The 25,720-nt window shown below is 35.7% G+C and overlaps 2 protein-coding genes across 3 annotated transcripts in view; one reads left to right on the top strand and one right to left on the bottom strand.

Annotated features, from left to right (window-relative positions):
• LOC135841264 (nephrin-like) overlaps positions 1–25,720 on the top strand; it is a 1,354,679-nt gene that overhangs the window by 480,236 nt on the left and 848,723 nt on the right. The window lies entirely within an intron of this gene.
• The window catches only part of Tsp (Thrombospondin), a 34,569-nt gene continuing 33,915 nt past the window's right edge, over positions 25,067–25,720 (bottom strand). For both annotated transcript variants that reach the window (XM_065358858.1, XM_065358859.1), the window contains 2 exons: positions 25,470–25,707; positions 25,067–25,364 (listed from right to left, as the gene is read on the bottom strand). In XM_065358858.1, the coding sequence (XP_065214930.1) occupies positions 25,273–25,364; positions 25,470–25,707 (330 nt within the window). In that variant the 3' untranslated portion in view covers positions 25,067–25,272. The remainder of the gene's footprint in view (positions 25,365–25,469; positions 25,708–25,720) is intronic.

Here is a 25,720-nt window from a genome sequence, read left to right as displayed (position 1 = left end):
AGCTAATTTTTTGTACGAAAAAAGTGGCAACACTGACTTTTATGATATCACCAAAAAGCCTTTCAAAACCCCTGACTATGGGAAAATGTTCCATTTTGGTAGGTACCGCGGTTATCGAATAACCCACTGCTGAAATGGATGATATTTTATGTTCACTGGAAACTTTGACACCCCCTGGCTGCCTTTAAAAATGGGCTAGAGGGTTGTGATTTGCGCCATTGGTCATCCTTCGGAAGGTCTTTCCACAGGAAAAATTTCAAAAAAATCGCTGAACCCCTCCCCCCACCACTGGAATGACCCTTGTACCTTGTTTTTCTCCCCACCTGTTCCTCAGCATCATTATCTTCTTCTCTAACGTTTGGCAGCGATCTTTCGAGATAGAAGTGGAAAAAAATTTAGTGTTCGGATTAGCGTACTAACAAATTCCATTCCGTCACGACTTTCATCGAACATTTTCTCGAATACCATACTTCGCGAGTAAGTAAAAACTGCAGGATGCTCGTCGCGTCGACATTTTATAATTCAATTTTATTCTCTATAAAACTCATCAGTAGGATAATGGCGAATACTCATTGCGTATTATAAAATACGTGCTGCTGCATACGTTGTGTCTGTAATTTTCGTACAAAAGTTTCCTCATTTTTCTGCGTTATTATATACCTACCTACCTACCTACCTACCTACCTACCTACCTATCTATACTATTTCATCAGGTGATGCTGACGACGATGACGAGATATACGAGTATAAAAGTGTATTAAGCACTTATGAGAGAATATCCACATTCGTATCTTCATCGTCGTCGTCAGAACTGATGCGTGAAAAATTACACGCCGACGTATAATGAGAATTATACGACGAGTATACCCTGCTCGCGACCTTTTCCTGCTTTTGTCTCGAGCACATCGAGCACTTGCATGTCGTATAGTCGTACATAATTGAGACTGGAAAAAAAAGCTGCATTATGGTATAAGCACCATCAGCTAAAGAATAGTAATCCTTTTAATCAATCAGTCGACGGATTCGAACCCTACCCCTTAACGCAGAATCAAATAAATTATCTCGACGATAAAGTACCTACCTACCTACCTACCTACGTATTATTGAAGAGAGAGTATTCCACTTGGCGACATTGCTGCGTAAGTGAACTCGGAAGAATAGCGAAAGAATTTCTATACAATTTCAGTTCGCTACTTTCCATCGTCGCAGTCTCGACATTTTAAAACACCAGGGGACTCGAATTCGAATTGTTTATATTCGATTTCCGAGCGCAAAACTATAAATATTTGCGCGATTCCATTTTGAACGAATAAATAATACAAAAAAACTATTTCTTCGATGCTGGGATGTTGTGGCGGAATCCGCTGTAGTTCGACTTATTTTTTTCTTTTACCTCTTGTGTGTGCCCCCCTCACCCCTTGTTTCTTATGTATTCTTCGTTCGTAATACTACCTTTTACCTATGTACCTAACCTAGTATTTACGTGAACGTGTGCTTAAAGTCTTATCGCAATATTGTTCTTTTATGCTTTTTACCTACCTATAGATTATAGAAGAATATATCACCATTTGCAGATTTTTTTCTTCTTTTTGTCGGGTACAGCTCGTGCTCCTTTTGTTGGCGAGTTTTTCTCTGGTATTTTCTCTTCAATCATTCGACGATTTGCTGAGACCTTATAGCACGCTGCATTTTCTATCTTCCAATCAGTTTGACTTAAACTAGAAAATTTGGCCATAATTTCTGTCTTCTCTTGTTTTTTATAGGAAATGCCGGTCCGGCCATTGCAACGTATCCAGCGGAAAATATTGGATCTGATCAGATCCGGATCATCTATTCAGACCGGATCTGCTCCAAATTTCAGCTGAATTTTATGTGTGTCAACCTAGATACTTGTTCATTTCAATTTTCACCCTGGTTGCCAGATGACTGAGAAAAAAATCAGTTCAAAGCCTGAAATTTTCAACATGAAAAATCCGTTTGAAATCTGTTTTGTTATTTTGTTAGAAACCAATGGAAAATGCAAAGGTTTGGGTAAAGGGGCAAGAAACTTTGTGAAAAATTTGAACATTGGTGTCTTAAACACGTTTAAACTGTAAAAAATTTTTAAAATGTATCCATCTTTTCTTCTTCCTCAGTCAAAGTGTAAATATCGATGCGGTTTTCACGTTCGTAAAATTCTATCCTCGATTTATATGACTGGACATCCCTTGGAAGGAATCGGTTGATAAAAAATGGCAAGTCAGATACCAATCGATGGAATGTTGTAGTATTGACAGACGTGAATTTTGGCATGTTCAATTTACAAAATTTTCCAAATTGTGGAATTCCAAAGCAATTAATGAGTTCGTTTTCTTTGGGGTACTCATCACTGGTGCAATTGGTGCATAGATGTGGGTTGTCTCGCTTGGTAGCTGGTTCTGGAGAGGATGGTGAAGATTTTACTGGAGCTGGGTCACCAAAAATCGAATCGAAATTTACGTCAGAATCACTCGATGAGGGAGAAGGAATTAAATATCGATCACAAGAACGAGCTCGTTCAGTCGATGATAAATTGTAAGTGTTATCTCGCATCACTGTGGAATTTTTGATAATTAATTGACCAGATGGTCCTGCTTGATTGAATTGTTGATTATCACTGTTCACAGGACTGGCCTCGGGTTCTATTTGAACCCTTTTTTTAGAACCTCCCCCACTTCCACTTTATAGGCATCCCTATATAAAAGGAATTTATGCATATTTTTTCAAATAACTCGAAGTACATATTTTAATACCTATATTTGAAACACCATAGCAAGTGCTCGATAATGTTTCGTTTCATTTTTCCTGTAATTTTCTTGATTGAACTTTTTTTGGTCAAATTCTGAGATTTTATTTCGTTGAAAACGTGATTTTAACGTTTTTTCGAAGAGTAAAAAATCACAAGAATTTAACCCAAAATAGCTCAATTGACAGAATTACAGGAAAAACAAAATGAAAAAATTATCGAGCACTTGATAGTGTGTTTCAAATGTAAATACCTACTTCAATTTATTTGAAAAAATATGCATAAACGCCTTTTGTAGGGGTGACTAAAGTGGGGGGCTCTAAAAAAAGAGTTCAAATTACGAATACCTATCCAGGGAGCTTAATTGAACATTTTCATCTAGATACATTTGAAACACTTCATCATGAAACAAAAGATAATACTAATGAATCAATAAATCAATGCATTTATCACTTTTCAAATTTTTTGTCAGTTACTTTCTATCATATCATTTTTAGTGGCACCTGTGAGATGTGAAAAAATTTGACTGGCTAATTCAGTATAAAAATTTAAACAACGTTTTCTGAATGCATTTTAACGTTCCTCATTGACAGACAAGTCTGCGGCTCTGACTTTTGCAATGCTATTTTTCATTGTTGTCCAGAATTCGGTTGCATCGTCGATTGATACCGTTGAGTTTCCTTTTATAGAAGATGTTAGGTTTTCAGACACCTCTCTAAGTTCACAGGTGAACTTGGACTTTTATCCAACTCAAGATCAGATAGTAAGTGAATGTTTGCGTCATTAAATCGACTTCAATGACCCGTACCTATTGCTCAAATGGACGAGCAAAAAATGTTATGATGACAAATGGCCTATCTTCGAAATTATTATCTATCTAAAAAATTTGATGTTCTCAACATTTGAAGCATTACAAATTTTGAAATTTTGAATGACGTTTGTCCCTTCAATTTTGAAGAAGAACATTTTTTGTTCGTGCACTCGAGAACTATGGGTTATGACTATGAGCATCATTCGAATAATTCAAACATCTCATTTTCGATGGACTTTTCGAAGTTAGTCCTGAATTCAGAATTCAGCAGATCGTGATATGAAAACCATTTCAATTTAAACTTCGGCTGAATTTAAGCCCCATTTTTTGTAAAAGTCGTCGAAAGTTCGGCGTTTTCATAATTGCCTCGTGAAAGACCTGGGTCCTGTATTTTTGCTAAAATTGACAAAAAATTTAATTTTGCACAAATTAACAGAATGTCTCGTTTTTTATTCAAAATTCCATGAAAATTCCTGCTTTTTGTGTATGTATAAGTTAGCAAGGTCCGGTTTTTTGTCAAAATTGTCGAGAAGGGCCCATTTTTTCTCAAAATTGTCGAAAGGTACCACCTAATTTTTGTCAATATCGTCTGACGTCCTCAATTTTTGTCAAAAAGACCAATATGCAGAAGCAAATGCAAAAACTCTCTTACAATCAGCTGATTTTCTTGTAAAAAATATTATTTTAAAATAGTGTCTATCTATTGCTTTACCTTTAAGTAGGTACTTGAAAACCCCTTTTATAGGAATTTATTCGATTCATATGCATCTAAGCAGAGTCGAATATCTCCGTTCTTTCTAAAAACTGAAAAACTATAAATGTACTGATAATAAATTATACATACATTTACGAGTACATACCTTTAATTAACTTAAGCGCCAATGAAATGGATTGATACATTGATAAAATTGCTGAAAACATATGAAATTCGATGAAAACGCGTAAAAAATTGTTAGAAGCGTATTCAAGTGATGTTAAATATGGAAAAGTCAGGGAATTTCGTAATTTTCACGCAAAATCCCTGGAATTTTAAAAAAACGATCAATTGAAAATTTTGAATAAGTACCTGTGATGAGAGGAAAACACTGTTTTTTACTTCTCGAAACGCAAATTTTAAAAAGCTTTTGCCCTCGCTTCGCTCGGGCTTGTTTTCTTTTCTTTTTCAAGGACAATATGAAAATTTCTAGATTATAAAAATCAAGTTTTTATGCCAAAAAATGAACTCCTCACGAAGAAAACATCGTTTTTAAGCATCTCAAAATACATACAAATTTACAAGAGCTTTCGCCCTCGCTTGGGCCTGTTCTGTTTTCTTTTTCAAAATCAAATTCCTTCAAAAAAAAAACACAATTCAAATATTCTAAAATTTTAAAAGCCAAAAGAAAGCTTCTCATCCTCACATAAAAAAACCTCGTTTTTATGCCTCTCGAAACTCAAATTCTCAGAAGCTTCCGCCCTCGCTTCGCTCGAGCCTGTTCTATTTTCTTTTTCAAGAGTAAACTTCCTTCAAAATAAAAAACAAAAAAATAAACACTCTTCGCATTCAAAAAAAAACTCGTTTTCAGGTATCTTGAAATCAAAATTTTCGAAGTTCTCGCCCTCGCTTCGCTCGGGCCAGTTTGTCTCTCATTTTGATATGAACAAATTTCACATTTTGAGGCCTTCAAAAATCAAAAAAAAAAAGAAAAATTTTCATAAGTTATATGAATACATAATTAGGTATGTATTTTATCAATTGGCCAAACTTGATGCATGTTTTATTTATTTTTAATTAGAAAAGTTAATAATCAAAGTTAAGCTGTTTTTTTTATATCCGAAGAAGTATTTAGTTCGAAGAGAAGCTTATGAAAAAAAATTTACCCCCCCCCCCAAAAAAAACTTCTTTAATTAAAGTATGGAGTGAGCCTAGAAAATTGAGAAAAATGGTCTGGAAAAATGTAAAAATTGGTCTGGAAAACCTGGAAAAGTCAGGGAAAATCATTTCCAGAAATGAGTGGACACCCTGTAATGCCCCCCCCCCCTCACCCAATTAAAGGTATCATCAATTTCGAGAATGTTTTCGGAGCTGTGTTTCTTATATACATTTCTGCAATAGTAATGGAAAGGTGTAAATATAGTAGCTCCCCCTCCCATTTATGGATTGATTGGTTGATCGATTGATTGATATCACAGCCTTCACAGGATGTTTAATAGTTCTGCTTTTGCCTGCTTATCACGTTTATCGTATTTTAATACGTTCGAAAAAAATACTGAATTCTGCCTTACCTAATTTCTGAAAAAGTCCTGTTTTGGAGTACGAATATTATTATTTCTCTTTGTTGGTTCAGTCTTCTTCAGTCAAATTATCGAGCTTAGTTTGCAAGCCACTTGAACGTTCTTTATCCCAAAAGTATTCCAGCGATATTTCGGCCTAGATACGAGTTGTTTCTTTACCAGCACACATTTGCCTTACTCCGTTGCTGAGTAAACAGCGTTGAGTGAGGCTGACCCAGCCAATAAATTGGCTTCATTCTAAATACTGGCGAATTACCGCCTCATACCGAGTTTTTCGGACCTTACTGTGCCTATATCTTTCACTCCGTGTAACATAGAATACCTATAATGTAAACTCATGCACTCAGTCATTACTCATACACATAGGTAATTATAAAAAAGCACAATAAAATTGAAAATTAACAAAGGTAAATAAAAAATTTAAAAAATAAATGAAAAGTTATTTTCACTCTTCACACTGTGTCAAGCGACTCGATGATCTGTATCTCAAACCTAAGTTTTGGTCTGATAGAAAGATTGAAGTAATCTCTCGTTGGTCCATTATCTGGATCATCAAAATGTGTTGAAAAAAGCAGCAAGAAAAACCTCAAAAAATAGAGTACCTACTTATAGGTAATCTAAAAAAGGAAAACAACGCCTTACTATTAGAAATGAAAATTTTGGAATCTAAGCTAATTGAAAGTTTACGAAGCGTCGAAGCTGCTATAAAAATTTACAAGAGGAGCTGCTGCAAGAATGCGAGTATTCCACAGCAACGCTAAGGAATGCGGTCAGAACTGTAGCAAATATGTATAACTTAGATAGGGCTATTTAAATTAAAATAAATAACAAAAAAAAAATACAGATATATTAAATAAATTAAAATTACCTTTAATTACAATAAAATTACGATTAAAATATTGTATATAAAACACCAAAGTGGACGATTTTCATATGCCAATAATACCCATCGAAGAAGAACAATTAAGAAGTAACAGTGATTGAGAATATCAGTAAAGAAAATGCCACTCCTAGGAGATCCACTAACACCAAAGCAGATTCTACGGAATATTTCAATAACAAAAAGGTTGGACCTACACCACCTACCTAATTGTACTTAATTCCGATTCATTTTATATTAATTTTTTAAACAATTATTTGGATTTAATTTTTTACGTAGGTATTTTGTTTTAGTTATTTATTCTATTACTTTTCGTTTGGGGTTTTTGAACATTTGCTTGATTTGCTATAAATTTTCTGAGTATTCAAGAAATCAAACATTATTCTCTTCACTTTCGTTCGCCATTCAAAAAGTCGTTTACGTTCTCTGCACTTCTTCTCCGATCATTTGAAGACCCATTAGTACATGGAGACATGATAATTACAGTTATGAGTTGTTAAATTATTCTTACCTTCCGAATGGACCCGGCATCGTGGACGGGTTATAGTCGTTGATTAACTGTACGGAGAAGGGCGTTGACCCGCTCCTCACTGATTCGTTCGCTAGCGATACTCTTTTTACTCTTAAGATTACTTTAAAACAAAAATGGCAGGAAACGAAATAAAATTGCCGAGACTTGAGAAGTCCGAATTCTAAATTCAGCAGATCTTGATTTGAAAATCATTTCAAGTTACACTTCGGCTGAATTGAAGCTCCACTTTTTGTTAAAATTGTCGAAAGTTCGGCGTTTTCATAATTGCCTCGTGAAAAACCAGGGTCCTGTATTTTTGCCAAAATTGACAAAAAATTTAATTTTGGGTAAATTCGCAGAAAGTCTCGTGTTTTTTTTTTACCCAAAATGCCATGAAAATTCCTGCTCTCTGTGTATAAGTTAGCAAGGTCCCATTTTTGTCAAAATTGTCGAAAAGGGTCCATTTTTCTCAAAATTGTCGAAAGCTACCACCCAATTTTTGTCAAAATCATGTGAATGACGTCCTCATTTCTGTCTAGAAGACCAATATGCATTAACATTAAAACTCTCTTGCAATCAGCAAAGCAGCTGATTTTCTTATAGGTATCTTTTACGTACTTATTCGTATATGTATCAGTTGATAATGGACATGAATAGATCACCTAAGCTAAAATAAATATTTCATTTTTCCCCTCGACACTTGACAAATTTTCAAAATTTCAAAACTTTGTGCTCAAAAAAGGGGGTGGAGGTGGAGGCGAACGTTGGACAAAAAATTTGAAATTTTCCCTGCTTACGTCTGCATGAAGTCATTTGGCCGTGATTTTATATGCTGAACGATATAAATAACGCTGCCGGCAGTCAAGCAAACACTTTTCTTTTTTTGTTGAGGGAATAAGAATTTGCTTCGCAGATTTGTTGAAGAAATATTCAAAAGATAAGCAAAAGGTAGGTAAATGCAAAAACTCTCTTACAATCAGCGAATACATAGCTGATGGCTTGTTCCAATCTAGTTTTATAGATTTCGACTATTTTTTCAAAAAATTCCTCGAGGATTTCTTCTGGGGAATCGTAGCGTTTTATTGTTTGTTTTTCTCCGCAGCTCCACGCCACCATTGGTGGGAGTGGTGGCGTACTCTTGTGAATTAAGCTAAATGGTGGTCATGGTTAGGGTAGGGGTTTCAAATTCAAGTCAAGCAAACACCTACACTACATAGAATAAAGTGGAAATTTCAGAGAAATTAAAAATTTTTTCTAAAATATCAGAGGATTTTGTAGAATTAACTATGGTAGGTATATACCTTAATATGTATTTAATAGGTAATTTTAGGCCTGCAGCCCATCTCGTGTTTTCTGTAATACCTACTATTTGAGTGATTTTTAGCCTCACTTCGCAACATTTTCACTATCAGCTCACTGAAAGCAGCCGTTTTCATCGAATTTCGAATATATTTCCTTCTGAAATTTGGGTCATTGGTGATGATTCCTTCTGATGCTCGACAAAGCTTGGCCTTGGTTCACTTGCCTTTTTCTTCGGAATTCTGGGGAGATTCGTCAGCTTTGTAAGTACCACCGTGGCGACTTTGACAACCTTATCTTTCACCTTTTCCGGTAATTCTTTCTTCTTCGGAGCTAACCTTTTTATTGGTTTCTTAGGTGCCGGCTTTTTCTTCGACGCTTCAGATTTCACCAGTTTTTTCTTCGGTTCAGCACGACAATACATCAATTTACTCCAAAATTTGAATGAAAACCTACCTCTTGGAAACTCAGCTGAAATGCCATCATTCGAAGACTCATCTGAAGACTCCTACGACTCATTAAAAGATAAATTATCTGTCACTAGCTGATTTACATTTTCGAATTCCTGTTCGTACAATCGGACATAGCGACGGGGGTATGGTAGTTCGCCATTTTCTTGTCGAAGCCTATTTTTTATAACTTGAAAACTACGAGTATGACATTCACAAAAATTTCACAAGGGTCGTTTTTTGTAGAGAATGAAAAAATATGACCAACTGTGCAAAAATCTTGAAATTTCATTATGTAGAACCTGATATACTATTTAAGAAACCAATGTGAAAACAACATGTTTTTCGTTTTTTTTTCTCAATATCTCAGGTTCTACTGCATAAAATTTCAAGATATTTGCGAAATCGGTCAAGTTTTTTCAGTTTCTACAAAAAATGAATCTTGTAACATTTTTACAAATGTCGTGGTTGTTTGTATTTTGATATCTACAGTGGCTTATCCGCTCAGAGATATTGAACTCCGTTGAGGGTGTCCAAGCTGCGCCTATTCCAGTGATGGCATCACTGGAGCCATTGTTGGAGCATGCTCCGTTGACAGCTGCTCAGTAGTAGCCATCTCATTTTCATAAACTGCCTCCGCATCAATTCATCCAAGTACAAAGCTTTTCTTTCATCAGGCACAGTCGTAAGGTCCTTTCTTCGGAGGAATTTTTTACTCTGGACCAAGCCGCCTGCGCCTCAATTGCCTGTGCATGCACTCCTGTCTCCGGATTGAAGAAATTCGAGCTGTGGTTTACAGTTTTGTGGGTGAACCCAGCCTGCTCCAACCCCGCGTACCCCCTCCAAAGATAACTCCAAATGGTCGAACCTGTGGCAACATGTTCCCTCAATGTTGTAACCAAAGTTTCGGCACTTCTGTTAGGTTGATCAAAATCTTGGTCCTTGTATCTAACATGCCGAGTACCCACACTCACAAATCTCGTCCTAAAATCTGGTACAAAAAAAGTTTTTGACGTTTGGTCACAATTTTACAGTTGAGACTATCGAAAACATGAATCACGGTACCATCATAGTAGAATGTTACCTTAGTGAGTGATTTCTCCAACAAATGCAGTTTCTTTATCTGGTAATATTTGTAAATGTTTTTCACGTATTGGTGGAAACGGATAAACATCATCGTCGTTGTAGATGCCTATTAAATTTACATTGATGGGCGTGAATGACTGAATTTGAAGCAGATAGGTATCAACATTGCATACACCTACACAGAATGAAGTGGAAATGTCACAGAAGTTCCAAAATTTTACTCAAAAATCAGAGGATTTTTTTAGCATCGACTACTATAATATTTTAATAGGTAATTTTATTCTTCTCTGCTTCTTCCTCAGTAGGAACGATGAGTGCCAAAGTCGTAGGTATGGGTGACATGTCGTCGAATTCGACTGCTGCGATGTGCTTGCATACTTTAATTAGTAGGTAATAATTCATCTCTGCCTCCTTATCATCCTCTAGGAAGCAATTTGGACAGATTACTGCCTTGCAGCCTATTTCGTTTTTTCCAAAGGATCCGTTGAATTCCATCGTGGCAAATTCAAAAAGCCGCCAGGTGTCTTGTGAGACTGAGAGCTATTGTTAATAGACGAATACGAGGAGTTGGCTGGATGTTGAGCTGACTTTTTCTTCTCGGCTCGGAATTCAAATCTTCGCCTTATCACTTCCGCCATTCACCAATACCAGTGGATTAAGTCTTCAGCTGAGTGCACAGATATTCTTTTCCATTAACCGGCACCGTAATGTGTAGCCCAGTTTGCCACTATTTCTTCATCGTTTTGCTCAATGGTATACCCGACCGAACGAGATCACATTTTGTTACATTGTTGTCAAGTATTCTTGCTTTTTTGTACCTTTTATTATCAATTTCGAGAATCTTTTCGCAGCTGTGTTTCTTATTTTACATTTATGCATTAAGAAAATAAATGAAAAGGTGTAAATGAAAACATAGTCCCTCCCCCCTAACTTTCAACTGTATACACACAATTAATTTATGGATTGACTGACATGGTATCATAGTCTTCACATCAGGGTGTTTTAATAGTTCTGCTTTTGCCCGCGTATCCTGTTTAATATTATTTTTATCTTGAGTTTTGCTCGTGTGTGCTGCTTTATGCCAAAATATTCGAAAAAACTGCTGAATTCTGTCTTACCTACACCTATGTATTTTCCGAAAAAGTAGAATCGTTTATGGAAAAATGTTTTTACCTATTGAAACCATCAAAAACCCCTCGAATTTTGCAAAAATGAATATTTTATTCAGCTCTCAGACCATCTCCTCGAACGAGATACTCATGCAATTTCGAGTCAATTCATTCTCCAGTTCTACAGGGTGTTTCGAAAATCGTCTAGGTACCAAAATTCGACTGTAAATAGTACTCGAGGAGACGATTAGAAAACGGTATAGTGACTGGGTTTGCCTATTTTGTGAATTGAAGGAGCCAGCGTGTGCTTGGTAGAACTCGAAATTCGCCAATTTTGAAAAAAATCTTCTAAAGTAAGGAAATGTTTGAATCGTTCAAATGACGCCCATAGCTACTTCATAGTACTCGAGTGGATGAAAATAAAATGTTATTGATTGCGACAAATTGTCAATCTTGAAAATTGAAGGGGTAAACTTGATTCAAAATTTCCAAATTTTTTATGCCCTAGATTTTCAAAATTTTATATTTTCAAATTGTGTTTGACCCTTTAATTTTGAATAATAGGCAATTTGTCATACGAACTTTTTTTGTTCGTCCACTCAAATACCTACTATGAGTTATAGTAAAGTTACTTCAAATGATTTAAACATTTTCTCATTTTTGGCAAATTTTTCAAAATAATTGGTAAATTTTTGCCCAAAAATAGTTTAGGCATGTTCTTCAATTTACAGATAGTATGAAAATGTTTGCGTCATCATTAAATCGACTTCAATAACCCACCTTATTGCTCAAATGGACGAGCAAAAGATGTTATTATGGCAAATGGCCCATCTTCGAAACTGACTGTGCAAGTGCGCAAACACAATTTGAAAATTGGAAGTTCTCATAATTTGCAGTATTCCAAATTTTGATATTTTGAATGACGTTTGTCCCTTCAATTTTGAAGATGTGCAATTTTTCATATAGATACATAATACATACCTATGTAACTTTTTTTGTTCGTCCACTCGAGAACAATGGGTTATGAGTATCATTCGAATGATTCAAACATTTTCTCATTTTTGATGGTCTTTTCATAATGTGTTGGTAAATTTTGAATTTTGTGAAGCACGTGGCTCCTTCAATTCACAGGATAAGCAACCAGTTGTACAACATTTTTTGTTCATCTCCTCGAGTACTTTCTACAGTTGAATTTTGGCCTTTGGCGTATGATTTCCGGGACACCCTGTGTAATCCTGGATTCGATTCAAAACTGTTTCACTGCTTTTTTTGTCTAGAAGTTCATGACAGAGCACGTGTTTACTTGTTTTCGACCGTGGCAACGTTTTCTTGGGTTCCTATGTACTCTAAAATGATTGCTGATTGTGAATTTCATGGCCACTAATAGATATCGGATTGGTTAATATTTCGTCGAATATTGAATTGGGCGGAGGTTTGAGACATAGATACTCGATGGGCTCTCTGAAATTCGTTTGAAAATCTCCTAGTCGATCACCGATGAGAACGGTTGATTGTGATTCTGGTCGTCCATCGTTCTGGGCTGTCTCGCTCTGCATCCTGACGCGGGCGATTCGAGTTGTTTTCTACAGTGGAATTTGTTAATTACGCGAACAGATGTCACTTCACCATTAGATTTCTAAAATCTGAATAAAAAATCTACATGCATTAAGCTCTCTCGCACCTATATAATTTAATACTCCACGATTGTAAAAGCGCGACGCATCATCTTCGTTATCCCAGTCAATGACTGTTTGTGGGATGTTGTGTATGACAAATTAGATAACTTGGTTGGAGCCCTCTTGGAAACGCAGCTGAAATTGTCGTAGTATTAAAGAATTTCGGTCGAAAAACGTATTAAACCATTTCGAAAGTAGGTAAAAGACATACGGTGCACAACGTGCATTCAAAAAACAGAAAAAAACAGCTCGAACATTAAAACGGTGCGATTTATTCAATATTCAATACAATACCTATTAAAAGTCTTACAGAAAATTATTTAGTGAGCCAACAAAAGCTCAAAAGATGGAGCAAGTTTAAAGTACAGAAACGTTAGAGCAAGATAACGATAACAATACCACTAACGCTAATTAACGTAACGTACCTACCAACTTATATTTTAAAATACTTACCTATCTAAACAAAATCGATGTTGCAAATAGTCTATAAAAAACGACAAATTTTCAACAGAAATGCCATCATCCGAAGACTCCGATGACTCACTGAAAGATGAATTATCATGCTTTGGCAACTAGATGATACTATACGATCACCTACGCAGAAGTAATTCTGGAAATGGTATGTCTTGCGCATTGTATTATCTATTAAAATTAAAGACGTGCATATGACATACGAGTAATAGTGAAATTTTTGAACTGTGTACGCAAGTCTTAGGTAAGGCGCTAATTTTCTTTCTAGCTGAAGAAAATTGTACTACATACCTTTAATTAAATTGGGCGCCAATGAAATTAATCATGTCCACCGCCAAAGAAAATTGGAATATGACACTGGAAAACATAGATAAGGTCGTTTTTTCCAACTTTTTTTGAATTTTGATGAACTATATTTGAAATTTATGACCAAATAACCGCCGTAACATTTGGGGAAATTTCAAAGTTTTTGTTCAAAGTTTGCCCTTCCCTCCCGCTGTACTTGTAGTTCAAAGTTTTACAAATTTGAAGATTTTTCGAAATGTTATTTGTTGTTTTATTTGAAAAACATTCAGTTTAGATGGTCTCTTGGTGTCTTTAGTGCTGTCATATCATCACTTATTTTATAAAAGTTCAAAGTTCATTTTTGTCAAGTTCAGGAGTTCTCAAAATAATTCGTTTTTCTCTTTAGAACGTGTTAATTTTGTAATTATTTCCATAAAATGATAAAATTGAAATTGAACAACTGATTTGCGTATATCGTATGATAATGGGCATAAATATAGATCACCTGAGTTGAAAATAAATTCCATTTTTTTCCTGGACATTGCACGTGACAAATTTTCAAAATTTCAAAACTTTGTGCTCAAAAAGTTGGGGCTGGAGGCGAACGTAGGACAAAAAATTTAAAATTTTTCCTGCTTACGTCTTATTCAGGTCATTTGGCCATGATTTTATATGCTGGGCGATATAAATACGAGTATTCGAAAAAAGTTGAAAAACGACTCGCTCATCATTCAAGACTTCTGGTGATGTGAAGTACAATAGAAATTGATGGAAGGAACCTTCAAACTTTATTGTTCATCAAGTAAATGTACCATCAAGTAAACATAATACTAAAAATGAAAAACCACTTTTTTGGCAACTGAAAAATTCAAAAACATGAGCTGAAAAAGCGACGAAAACTAAAAATATGAACTTGAGGAAACAATTACAAAATAATTCTCAAATAATAAAAAGTCAACGCTTGATGACTAGAAAATAAATCAAAATCAACACAAAACAAGAGAATACAAAAACATGACATCTTTCAGACATACAAACAAACAAAATTGAATCCTCAAAAAAAAAAAAAAAAAAAAAATACCAGGACTCACAAAGAAAAAAAAAACAACAACCAATTCAATTTGAAAAAAAATCAAAATGGTAACTTCAAAGGAACATGAAAAATAGGAACACTTATAAAATATGTAGACTGGCGGACCCTTCTAAGGAAAAAATACACGAAAAAAAAAGTATGGATAATTTCTTACTATTTCTGCATAGTAACTGGATCCCATTCAAAAATACTCTAAACAACAATAGCTCGCAGATTTGCGTTCCCGCTCATAAAACATAATCTCATTGTGCAGAAAATGAAAAAAAAAAAGGAAAACACTAACATTAGGAAAACAAAAACAATTGAACAAAAATTACAAAAAAATGGTAGGTTACTTACAACGATTAGAATCCATATTCGTCCCATTCTGAAAGATTACGTAGCAAGAAATAGAACGTTTCCCTATATTTTTCTTATTTTCATAAAACTGTCTTCACATAAATTCATCTAAGTAGGAAGCTTTTCTTTCATCAGGCACAGTCATAACATCCTTTCTTCGGAGGAACCGTTTTACTCTGGATCAAGCCGCCTTAATTGCCTGTGTATGCACTCCTGTCTCCGGATTAACAAAATTCTAGCTCTGGTTTACAGTTTGGTGGGTAAACCCAGCCTGCTCCAACCCCGCATACCCTCTTCAAAGACCACTCCAAATAATCGAACATATGGCAACATTTTCCCTCAATTTTGTAACCAAAGTTTCGGCACTTCTGTTAGGTTGATTAAAATCTTGGTCTTTGTATCTAACATGACAAGTACCCACAATCACAATCTCGTCCTAAAATCTGGTACAAAAAAAGTTTTTGACCCTTGGTCACAATTTTATGGTTGAGACTATCGAAAACATGAATCACTGTACCATCATAGTAGAATGTTACCCAGTGAGTGATTTCTCCAACAAACGCAGTTCCTTATCTACACAGAATAAAGTGGAAATGTCACAGAAGTTCCAAAATTTTACTCAAAAATCAGAGGATTTTTTAGCATTGACTACATAATATTTTAATAGGTTATTTTATTCTTCTCTGCTTCTTTCTCAGTAGGAACGATGAGTGCCAAAGTCGTAGGTATGGGTGACATGTCGTCGAATTCGTCTGCTGCAATGTGCTTGCATACTTTTAGTAGGTAATAATTCATCTCTGCCTCATCCTTATCATCCTCTACACTGAGAAAAATGTATAGTATAAATTACAATAAACTTATAGTGAACGTGCTCCAGTTTTCGAATTATAGTCGAAATTACTATAACTATAGTAAATGAAATACTATAATTATAATAAAAAATACTACATATAGTTAATACATTTATAGTAAATATTACCATAGTATAGTATTTAATTTACTATAGTTATAGTAATTTTGACTACTCGTATAATGTCAAAACTGAGACGTTTACTATAAATTATGATAAGTTATACTAAAAAAAAATTTCTCAGTGTACGAAGCAATTTGGACAGATTTAACATGCATTGCAGCCTATTTCGTTTTTTCCAAAAGATCCGTTCAATTCCATCGTCGCAAATTCAAAAAGCCACTGGGTGTCTTGTGAGAGCTATTGTTACTAGAAGGAGTTGGCTGGATGTTGAGCTGATTTTTTCTTGTCTGTTCGAATTCAAATCTTCACCTTATCACTTCCGCCACTCACCAATATCAGTGGATTAAGTCTTCAGCTGGTTCGTTTTCTTTTTCAGCAACTCTCGTTTGTAAACCGTTGCCGCTGGCCACTGGTTCGTAGCTACTTTCTGATGAATAGATAATCTCTGATTCTTCGTCCGTTTGACCATATATGAATAATAACTCTCTGTTTCCGACTCAGAACTCCAATGAAAACGATTAAATTCACTTCCGGATTCACTAACCGAGTATGAATGTTGAGTTGGTAATTATCTTAACAATTCATATTCACGAAATATTTTCACCCGTTGAGCGACTTGACGAACGTACTCGGCGAACACATTCCAAAATCTAAGTCTGACTTCGACCGGCCACATAATATAACTGTGCAGAAGAATGCAACGAAAGCTTCGAGGAGCTTGAGCTTTTTATCTGTAAAATGGCGGATCTACGATAACACGCCCTTCCATGTACCAGTTTGCATCGAATGCACAACTTAAAGTTACCCCTCTGCGTACTGCAAGTTAAATTTTGCTTAAAACTAGATAAGACTAAAAGCACAACTTATTGTTAAACTAAGACGCGTATTATTTTCTATTGGACAAATTTCTCTCCCTTTCTTTCAGAATTTCTGTTCACTAATTCTTTCATCACTCGCAAAGAGATATTGTTAGTAATGCGCCCCCCCCCCAATCACAATTGAAGTGGAGTATGTCGATGATTTAACAAAACAATGCCTTACCTATCTTTAATTACATACCAGATTGGAGTGCACTGGTACTGTTTTCCCTTAACTGGCACCGTAATGTGTGGCCCAGTTCGCCACTTTTTTCATCGTTTTGCTCGATAATGGTATACCCGACCAAACGAGATCACATTTCGTTATGTTGTGGTCAAGTATTCTTGCTTTTTTGTACCTTTTTATTATCAATTTCGAGAATCTTTTCGCAGCCGTGTTTCTTGTTTTACATTTATGCATTAAGAAAATAAATGAAAATGTAGTCCCTCCTACCTATCAAAACTATCAAAAAGCCCTGCTTTTTGTTGAATTTTGCAAAAATGAATATTTCATTCAGCTCTCACGCCGTCTCCTTGAACGAGTCACGTCATGCAATTTCGAGTCAATTCATTCTTGATCTTATTATCCTGCCCTAGTTCTACAGGGTGTTTCGAAAATCGTCTAGTTACCAAAATTCAACTGTAAATAGTACTCGAGGAGACGATCAGAAAACGGTATAGTGACTGGGTTTGCCTATCTTGTGAATTGAAGGAGCCATCGTGCTTCGTAAACCAATTTTGAAAAAATCTTCTAAAGTAAGGAAATGCATGAATCGTTTAAATGACGCCCATAGTTACTTCATAGTACTCGAGTGGATGAAAATAAAATGTTATTACTTACGACAAATTGTCAATCTTGAAAATTGAAGGGGTAAACTTGATTCAAAATTTCCAAATTTTTTGTGCCCTAGATTTTCAAAATTTTATATTTTCAAATTGTGTTTGACCCTTTAATTTTGAATATAGGCAATTTGTCATAAGAACTGTTTTGTTCGTCCACTCAAATACCTACTATGAGTTATAGCAAAGTTACTTCAAATGATTTGAGCATTTTCTCATTTTCGGCGAATTTTTCAATACATATAATTGGTAAATGTTTGCCCAAAAATAGTGTAGGCATGTTCTTCAATTTACAGATAGTAAGAAAATGTTTCCGTCATTGAATCGACTTCAATCACCCATATTTCTCAGATGGACGAGCAAAAAATGTTGTTATGGCAAATGGCCCATCTTTGAAATTGACTGTGCAAGTGCGCAAACACAATTTGAAAATTGGAAATTCTCATAATTTGCAGTATCCTAGATAATTTTGAGTGACGTTTGTCCCTTCAATTTTGAAGGTGTGCAATTTTTCGTATGCATATGTAACATTTTTTGTTCGTCCACTCGAGAACAATGGGTTATGAGCATCATTCAAATGATTCAAACATTTTCTCATTTTTGATGGTCTTTTCATAGTGTGTTGGTAAATTTTGAGTTTTGCGAAGCACGTGGCTCCTTCAATTCACAAGATAAGCAACCAGTTGTATAACATTTTTCGTTCATCTCCTCGAATACTTCCTACAGTTGAATTTTGGCGTGGCGTATGATTTCCAGAACACCCTGTGTAATCCTGGATTCGATTCAAAACGGTTTCACTGCTTTTTTGTCTAGTAGTTCATGACAGACCCCGTGTTTACAATTGTTTTCTACCGTGGCAACGTTTTCTTGGGTTCCTATGTACGAGGGTAGTTCAATAACTAAGTTTCCCTATGTTGGGAAACAATGAAAAAATGACCAAAACACTTCGGAAAAAAAATATAATATATTTGAGGAAATTCTCTACTTCTCTACATAATCACCATTAAGTTCTAAGCATTTGTTGTACCTATAAAGTAGCTTTTCTATCCCCGCGTGGTAGTGTGTTGCCGCCAACTTTTCAAAGTAGGAGCTCACGGCGTTCTTCAGGTCTGTTGCGTTTTCGAATCGTTCTCCTCCGAATTCGACTTTCAAGTGAGAAAATAGGTAATAATCAGATGGGGCCAAGTCAGGCGAATGTGGAGGATGTGGAAAAATTTCCCAATTCAACTTTTTAAGGAGGTTTTGAGTGGCATTTGCGGTGTGAGGACGAGCATTATCGTGGATAAGCAGGACTTTTTCACTCAATTTTCCTCGGCGTTTGTTTTGAATCGCGCGTCGGAGGTTTTTTAAAGTCTCCTGGTACGATGCGGAATTTATGGTTTTGCCCTTTTCCATGTATTCCTCAAGAAGAATGCCTTGAGCATCCCAAAACACTGTGAGGAGGACCTTTCCGGCAGATGGCACAGTCTTGAATTTTTTTGGCGCTTTTTTGCCCGGACTGACCCACTGCATCGATTGTCTTTTGGTTTCTGGCGTATAGTAATGAATCCATGACTCGTCTCCAGTCACTATGCGATCAAAGAGTGGTTCCCCCTCCTCCTGATACCGTGTGAGGAACTCCAATCCAGCGCCCATTCGATTTTTTTTGTGCTCTTCCGTGAGCTGTTTGGGCACCCATCTGGCACAAATTTTACGCATTTCGAGTTCTCCATGGAGTATAGTGTGAAGAGAGCCTAAAGACACTTCGAGAAAATGTTCCTCCTGCAGTATTCGTTGAATAACACGTACAGAAATGCGGCGATTCTCGTTGAGGATGGCGCGAACAGCGGTAATCGAGTTCTCGTTGATGGTGTCAGATGGGCGGCCAGAGCGCTGCATATCATGCACCTCTTCTCGCCCCTCCTGGAAGGATTTAACCCATCGACGAACCATCTGGATACTCATAACCCCTTCCCCATACACTGTAACAATATCTCGGTGAATATCAGCCGTTTCAATACCGAGCGCACACAAAAAACGGATCGTACTACGAACTTCACAATCGGCGGCACGAGGTAGTGGTAGCTCCATGGTTTTTGTACTGTTGCTTCCGTTGTAGTAACCCTACCGCGCTGGAATTTTTACAGTAGTGCCAAAACAACCTCAGAAACCTCCCCCCGCAAACAGAATGAATTTCCCTTTATTAGTTTCCGAGAAAAAAAATAGGGAAACTTAGTTATTGAACTACCCTCGTAGGTACTCTATAACGATTGCTGTTGTCAATTTCATGGCCACTAATAGATATCGGATTTGTTAATATTTCATAATATGAAATTGGGCGGAGGGTTGAGACATGGATACTCGATGGGCTTAATTTTTAAAAAAGCCCACAAATAGGTAAGTATTTTGAAATGAGCGGGCAGTTTTTCTATCTCATAAAAAAAAATCAAAAAACAAAATTTACGGAACTGAAACAACAATTTTCTTGTTGATTTCATTATTAAACTTCTCGTTTATCAGTCTCGGATCATAATGTACCACCATGCTGGTTTTCTTATGGTACACCGCCAGTGTCCAGTGATCCAATCCGTGGTTTAGTGGGAACATGACGGTGTCCATTTCGTTGATCGACCCCGTCATCGACTGGTAAAAATTACGGTTAGATTAGTACCATCTTGATCATTTTTATGATACGCATTTCAGGATATGTACCTTTATAAATTCCCACGACTTAATTTGCGAGCAGCAGTTCATTATTGTCAGAGCTTCATACGGGTAAAATATGTACATGGTTGAGTACGTTCTCATCAAGCACCTCTTGCACAAAGAGATTCGATCGGTTGTAAATACAGCAACGAGGTATTCGCGTATGTAGAGTTCGATTCGTTGGATCTCTGATTCCATCATACTCCTAGCTAGTTTCTCTGGCAGATTGAGAGCAAGAACGGAAACTTCGATTATCTCAGCTATCGGACAACGAACATTCTGCTTTCTGATTGTTAGCGTATCTTCTTGATCGCGTCGTATGAAGAAAACTTGAGTATCCAAATCAGCAGCAGAGAAGTTTTTCTTCGATAAATTTTCGGGACTCGGATCGATAATTGGATGAATGTGCTCCTGACGACAGATCGCATATAAGTCATTCTGTGAACAACAAGAAATCATACACGAAAACTAAATTAGAATAATTCTAAGAGAGACTTTTTTCGTATTACAAACTATCATAAAATACCATAAAATTAATTAAAATTAGAAAGAGAAAGACAAAGAAGACAGAGACAAGTAGACTAAAAGGCTCCTATTCTATCGGAGGTTGTACTGTATCGTCGGTGGCTGGATTATATTTCCGAAGATGACGAATATTTTCTTGGATAATATATCCAGGATTTTTTTCATCTTCGAGCTCGTAAACATTTATGAAAGGCTTTGTGATAACTTTGTATGGGCCTTTCCATTGATGTGATAATTTTGCAGCTACACCTTTCTCTTTCGATGACACTGGTCGATTTTTCACGAACACTCGATCACCTATTTCTAGTATTACAGGTTTGTAGACTTTACTGAAATATTCTCGTTTTCTTTCACGATCTTTTTTCTGGTTTTCGAGTATTCGCTGATTTATGTTAGGGGGTAGTTTTCGCTGTTTTATGATATCGACTAAAGAATCAGGCACTAATCGATTGCGGACAGCTTCGTAAGGTATACAACCTGTTACGGTGCTCTCTGTATAGTTCAATTTCCGCTCGATATCTGGTAATATACGAAACCAGGATTTCTGTTTATCAGCAAGGTATTTTCTTATACTCGAACCAATAGTACTCATTACTCTTTCAGCAGGATTACTATTTGGAGTATACCTTGACGTATATCGAATTTGAACTCCTCTTTTAATCCAAAATTTTTTCCAATAACAAGAAGAAAATTGTGGACCATTATCGCTGAGTACTATCTTAGGTAATCCAAACTCATTGATCCAAAGTATCATACGTTCAAGTATATTCGCAGAAGTTACGACTTTCAATGGATATAATTTTACGAATTTTGTAAAGTGATCTTCAATCACAAAAACGGTATCAACACCTGCTGTGCTAGTCGGGATTGGTCCAAAATTATCCAGACATAATATCTCATTAAAACGCTCAGAAGAGAGAGATTGAATTGGACCATATAATCGAGTTGTTGATCTCATTGAGACTTGGCAGGAAATACAATCATTAACGAATTGACAAACTTGGGTGGTTAATCCAGGCCAATCGAAATGTCGGCGTATAATGCGAATCAATAGAGTAATATGCTGGATTATCTCATGTTGTAAACTTTTAGGGATAAATATTCGCCATTCCTGATCGTTTTGATTTTGATAAACGACCAAGTTCAATTCTTTATCAACTCGAGTTTGTTCTGGGTATTTTGCAATACAAGCTCGGACAATTTCATCTTCATTCTGAATTGATCGAAGTCTTCGGGATTCAGTAAATAGACACTTTGGGGTTTTGTAATCGAATAGAAAGATGGTGAAGTTTTTATCGTTTTCTGTTATATTGAAGGTGTACCGGGATAAAAAATCAGCAATCGAGTTATCAGCTCCAGCAATGTGTCTAATATCAATTCTGAAATCTTGTTTTTTGCTCGTGATGAGTGCAGCTTTAAGCAAAAATATTCGAAAAAACTACTGAATTCTGCCTTACCTTGAGTATTTTTCGAAAAAGTAAAATCGTTATTTATCTATAGATAACTCCTTGAACGAGCCACGTTACGCAATTTCGAGTCAATTCATTCTCGATCTTATTTTCCAGTCCTAGTTCTACAGGGTGTTTCGAAAATCGTCTAGGTATCAAAATTCAACTGTAAATAGTACTCGAAGAGATGATTAGAAAATGGTATAGTGACTGGGTTTGCCTATCATGTGAATTGAAGGAGCCATCGTGCTTTGTAAAACTTGGAATTCACCAATTCTGAAAAAATCATCTAAAGTAATGAACTGTTTGAATCGTTCAAATGACACCCACAACCCATAGTACTTGAGTGGACGAAAATAAAATATTATTACGACAAATTGTCAATCTTGAAAATTAAGGGGATAAACTTTATTTGAAATTTCCAAATTTTTTGTGCCCTACATTTTCAAGATTTTAGATTTTCAAATTGTGTTTATGACCCTTTGATTTTGAATATAGACAATTTGTCATGATAACTTTTTTGTTTGCCCACTCAAATGCTGTGAGTTAGTGAAGTCACTTGAATAATCCAAACATTTTCTCATTTTTGGCAAATTTTTCAAAATTGGTCAATTTTTGCCCAAAAATTATGTAGGTATCGTGTATCCTTCTTCAATTTACAGATGATAGTAAAAAAATGTTTTGCGTCATTAAATCGACTTCAATAACCCATATTTCTCAAATGGACAACCAAAAAATGTTATTATGAGAAATGGCCTATCTTCGAAATTGACTGCACAAACACAATTTGAAAATTTGAAATTCTCAAAATTTGCGACATCCTAAAATTTGAAATTTTGAATTACGTTTGTCCCTTTAATTTTGAAGTTGGCAATTTGTCATAAGAACATTATTTGTTCGTCCACGAGTGCTATAAGTATGGGTTATGATTCAAACATTTTATTATTTTTGGTGATTTATGCAACCAGTCATAATACTTACCGATCGTTTTTTGTTCGTTTCCTGGAGTACTATCTGCAGTCGAATTTAGGCAGACGATTTCCGGAACACCCTGTATAATCCTGAATTCAATCTAAAACGGTTTCACAACTTTTTTTTTGGCTTGAAATTTCAGCATGAACAAATCCGCTGTTCCAATCTTTTTCACATGGACCATTCCATCGTTTCTCACACATGTTACGTATGGATCTCCTCCGTATGAGGATGTTAGGATTAGGTACTGATTTGTCCATCCGCACCGCACCGACCATGTATTCAATAAATGTACACTTATTTTCAAGAGAACAACGTAGCAACGTTTCCTTGAGTTTGCTGTTGCAAATTCATGGCCATATGAAAGTCTAACAAGAGAAAATTTAGAACTTAAGTACCGAATGAAGGTATTTAACTTTCACTACAGAACTATTTATAATCTGAAATAAAAAAATTATAAAAATGTGGGTACAGTTTTGAAATATAGCTCAAAATATGCTCATAGTATGTAGATACAAAGCATGATACGTGGAAAACTACTTCCTTCGTCGAACTCGGGGTCACACGGTATCAACCCAGTGTGCTTGGTCGAAGATTACGTGGTTCCTATACTAATTTTCTACAAACCTCAACTAAAGCCCTAATCCCTACATGTCAAGGTAATGATTTTTACACTGTAGGAAAATTAACCTAAAACACTCAAAACTACAAAATGGGGAATAGGGAACTATCTATGTACACTGATAGGTTGATCCTGTCACTTGGCAAAAAACTTAAGGTGGGATAAAACCCTTTTTGAGCATAGGAATGCCAAAAGTCTTCAATGAGTAGATCATCTTGATCACAGAGGCAACGACCTAATTCCATGAATCGCTCATAAGAATTTTGAGATTTTATTCAATTCAAAATCTCTGTGCATTTCGGATCGTAAGTATGAAAGGTGACTCGGAGACTCGGAGTTCAGACTCAAAGAATTGTCGTTTATTGTTCATTCTATTCAAAGTTTCTGATTGATGTACTCGAAGATTGAATTTCTTATTTTCAACCTTTCAAACTATCAGTCTCGTATTTAAATGATTTTAGGTACATATTTAAGAGTAGATCGTCCAAAAAAAAAAAAGTGTTGAGATTATTTGACCAAACACAGCAGCTGAGACCTTCATTTTGAGTTGAAATTGCCCAATAAAGTCGCAGTTTTAGTTCAGATTACCCAAAAGCCCCATTTTTTGTTAAAATTTGCAACAAATTCTGCTTTTTAATTATTGCCTCATGAACGACCTGTTGTTTTTTTTTTGCCAAAATTGACAAAAAATTTCATTTTGCAAAAATTCACAAAAGGGGTCATTTTCTGTTGAAAAGTCCTGCTTTTTTTGTAAGTCAGCAAGGTGCTTTTTTTCTCAAAATTGTCAAGAGGTACCACCTAATTTTTGTCAAAGTCAAAAGCCCAATATGCATAAAGCAAACGCAAAAATTCTCTTGCAATCAGCAAAGTAGCTGTTGGTTTTTCGCATTTTCTTGTTTCCAGTGTGCTAGGCGTAGGCTTAAATTTTTCAAAATTTTCCATCAATTTTGCCAACCAAAATAATAATATTTAAGACACTCGAGATGATTTTCATTACGAGAGCGGAGTTGGAAAAAATATCGGCCTAGGCAATTCTGTGCCAAAAATCGAAATCAATTTTCGCCAAAAAAGTTGCACTCAGACTGAAAAAGTACACCTTATAAATAACAGTCTTTTATTCGACAGAAAATAAATATTGTATGAATCACATGTGGAGATAGTAACTTATATCCTATATCGATCTTAATTAGATGAAAGTATAGTAAAAATCGCGATAATAAATATTGAAAAGTATACGTTTCGTTATTAAATGCAAAATACCGGAGGTAACGATGAAATCGCTGCGTGTGAAATCCACACCTTTTTATTCTTTCAGAATATTTACAGTGTTGTCAATTTCCACCTGTTTTTGCAATTCCGGCGAAAGTTCGTTGTATATCAACTCTGGTACGTTATCTGCGATTTAGAGATGAAAAACAGTATTTTTAATATTGGTTTTTGCCAACAAAAAAAAAGGGGGGGCTTCAGCAATATTTATTTTAAATTTGATCGTAAGCTTACCATTACATCTGTAGATCAATCTACCCCAAATGATCATTTCTTGAGAGAAACAAAGCACACCGAGACGTCCTCCTTTGAAAGTAGAATCGAATATGTTACCGGAATCGGTTATGATATTTTCACCATCGAATATTCTCAATCGAATTAAACCGATATGGGGTCTGTGGAGGAGTAGCCAGCGATAGGCTACTTTTTCTTTCCAACCTGCGTTTTTGGGGTCTTTCCACAGGATACGAGTCTGAAAAATAGAA

The sequence above is a fragment of the Planococcus citri genome, chromosome 3, assembly GCF_950023065.1.
Source record: "Planococcus citri chromosome 3, ihPlaCitr1.1, whole genome shotgun sequence".
Lineage (NCBI taxonomy): Eukaryota > Metazoa > Arthropoda > Insecta > Hemiptera > Pseudococcidae > Planococcus > Planococcus citri.
Note: the sequence above shows the minus strand (reverse complement) of the source record. Positions and strands in the feature narration are given on the sequence as shown.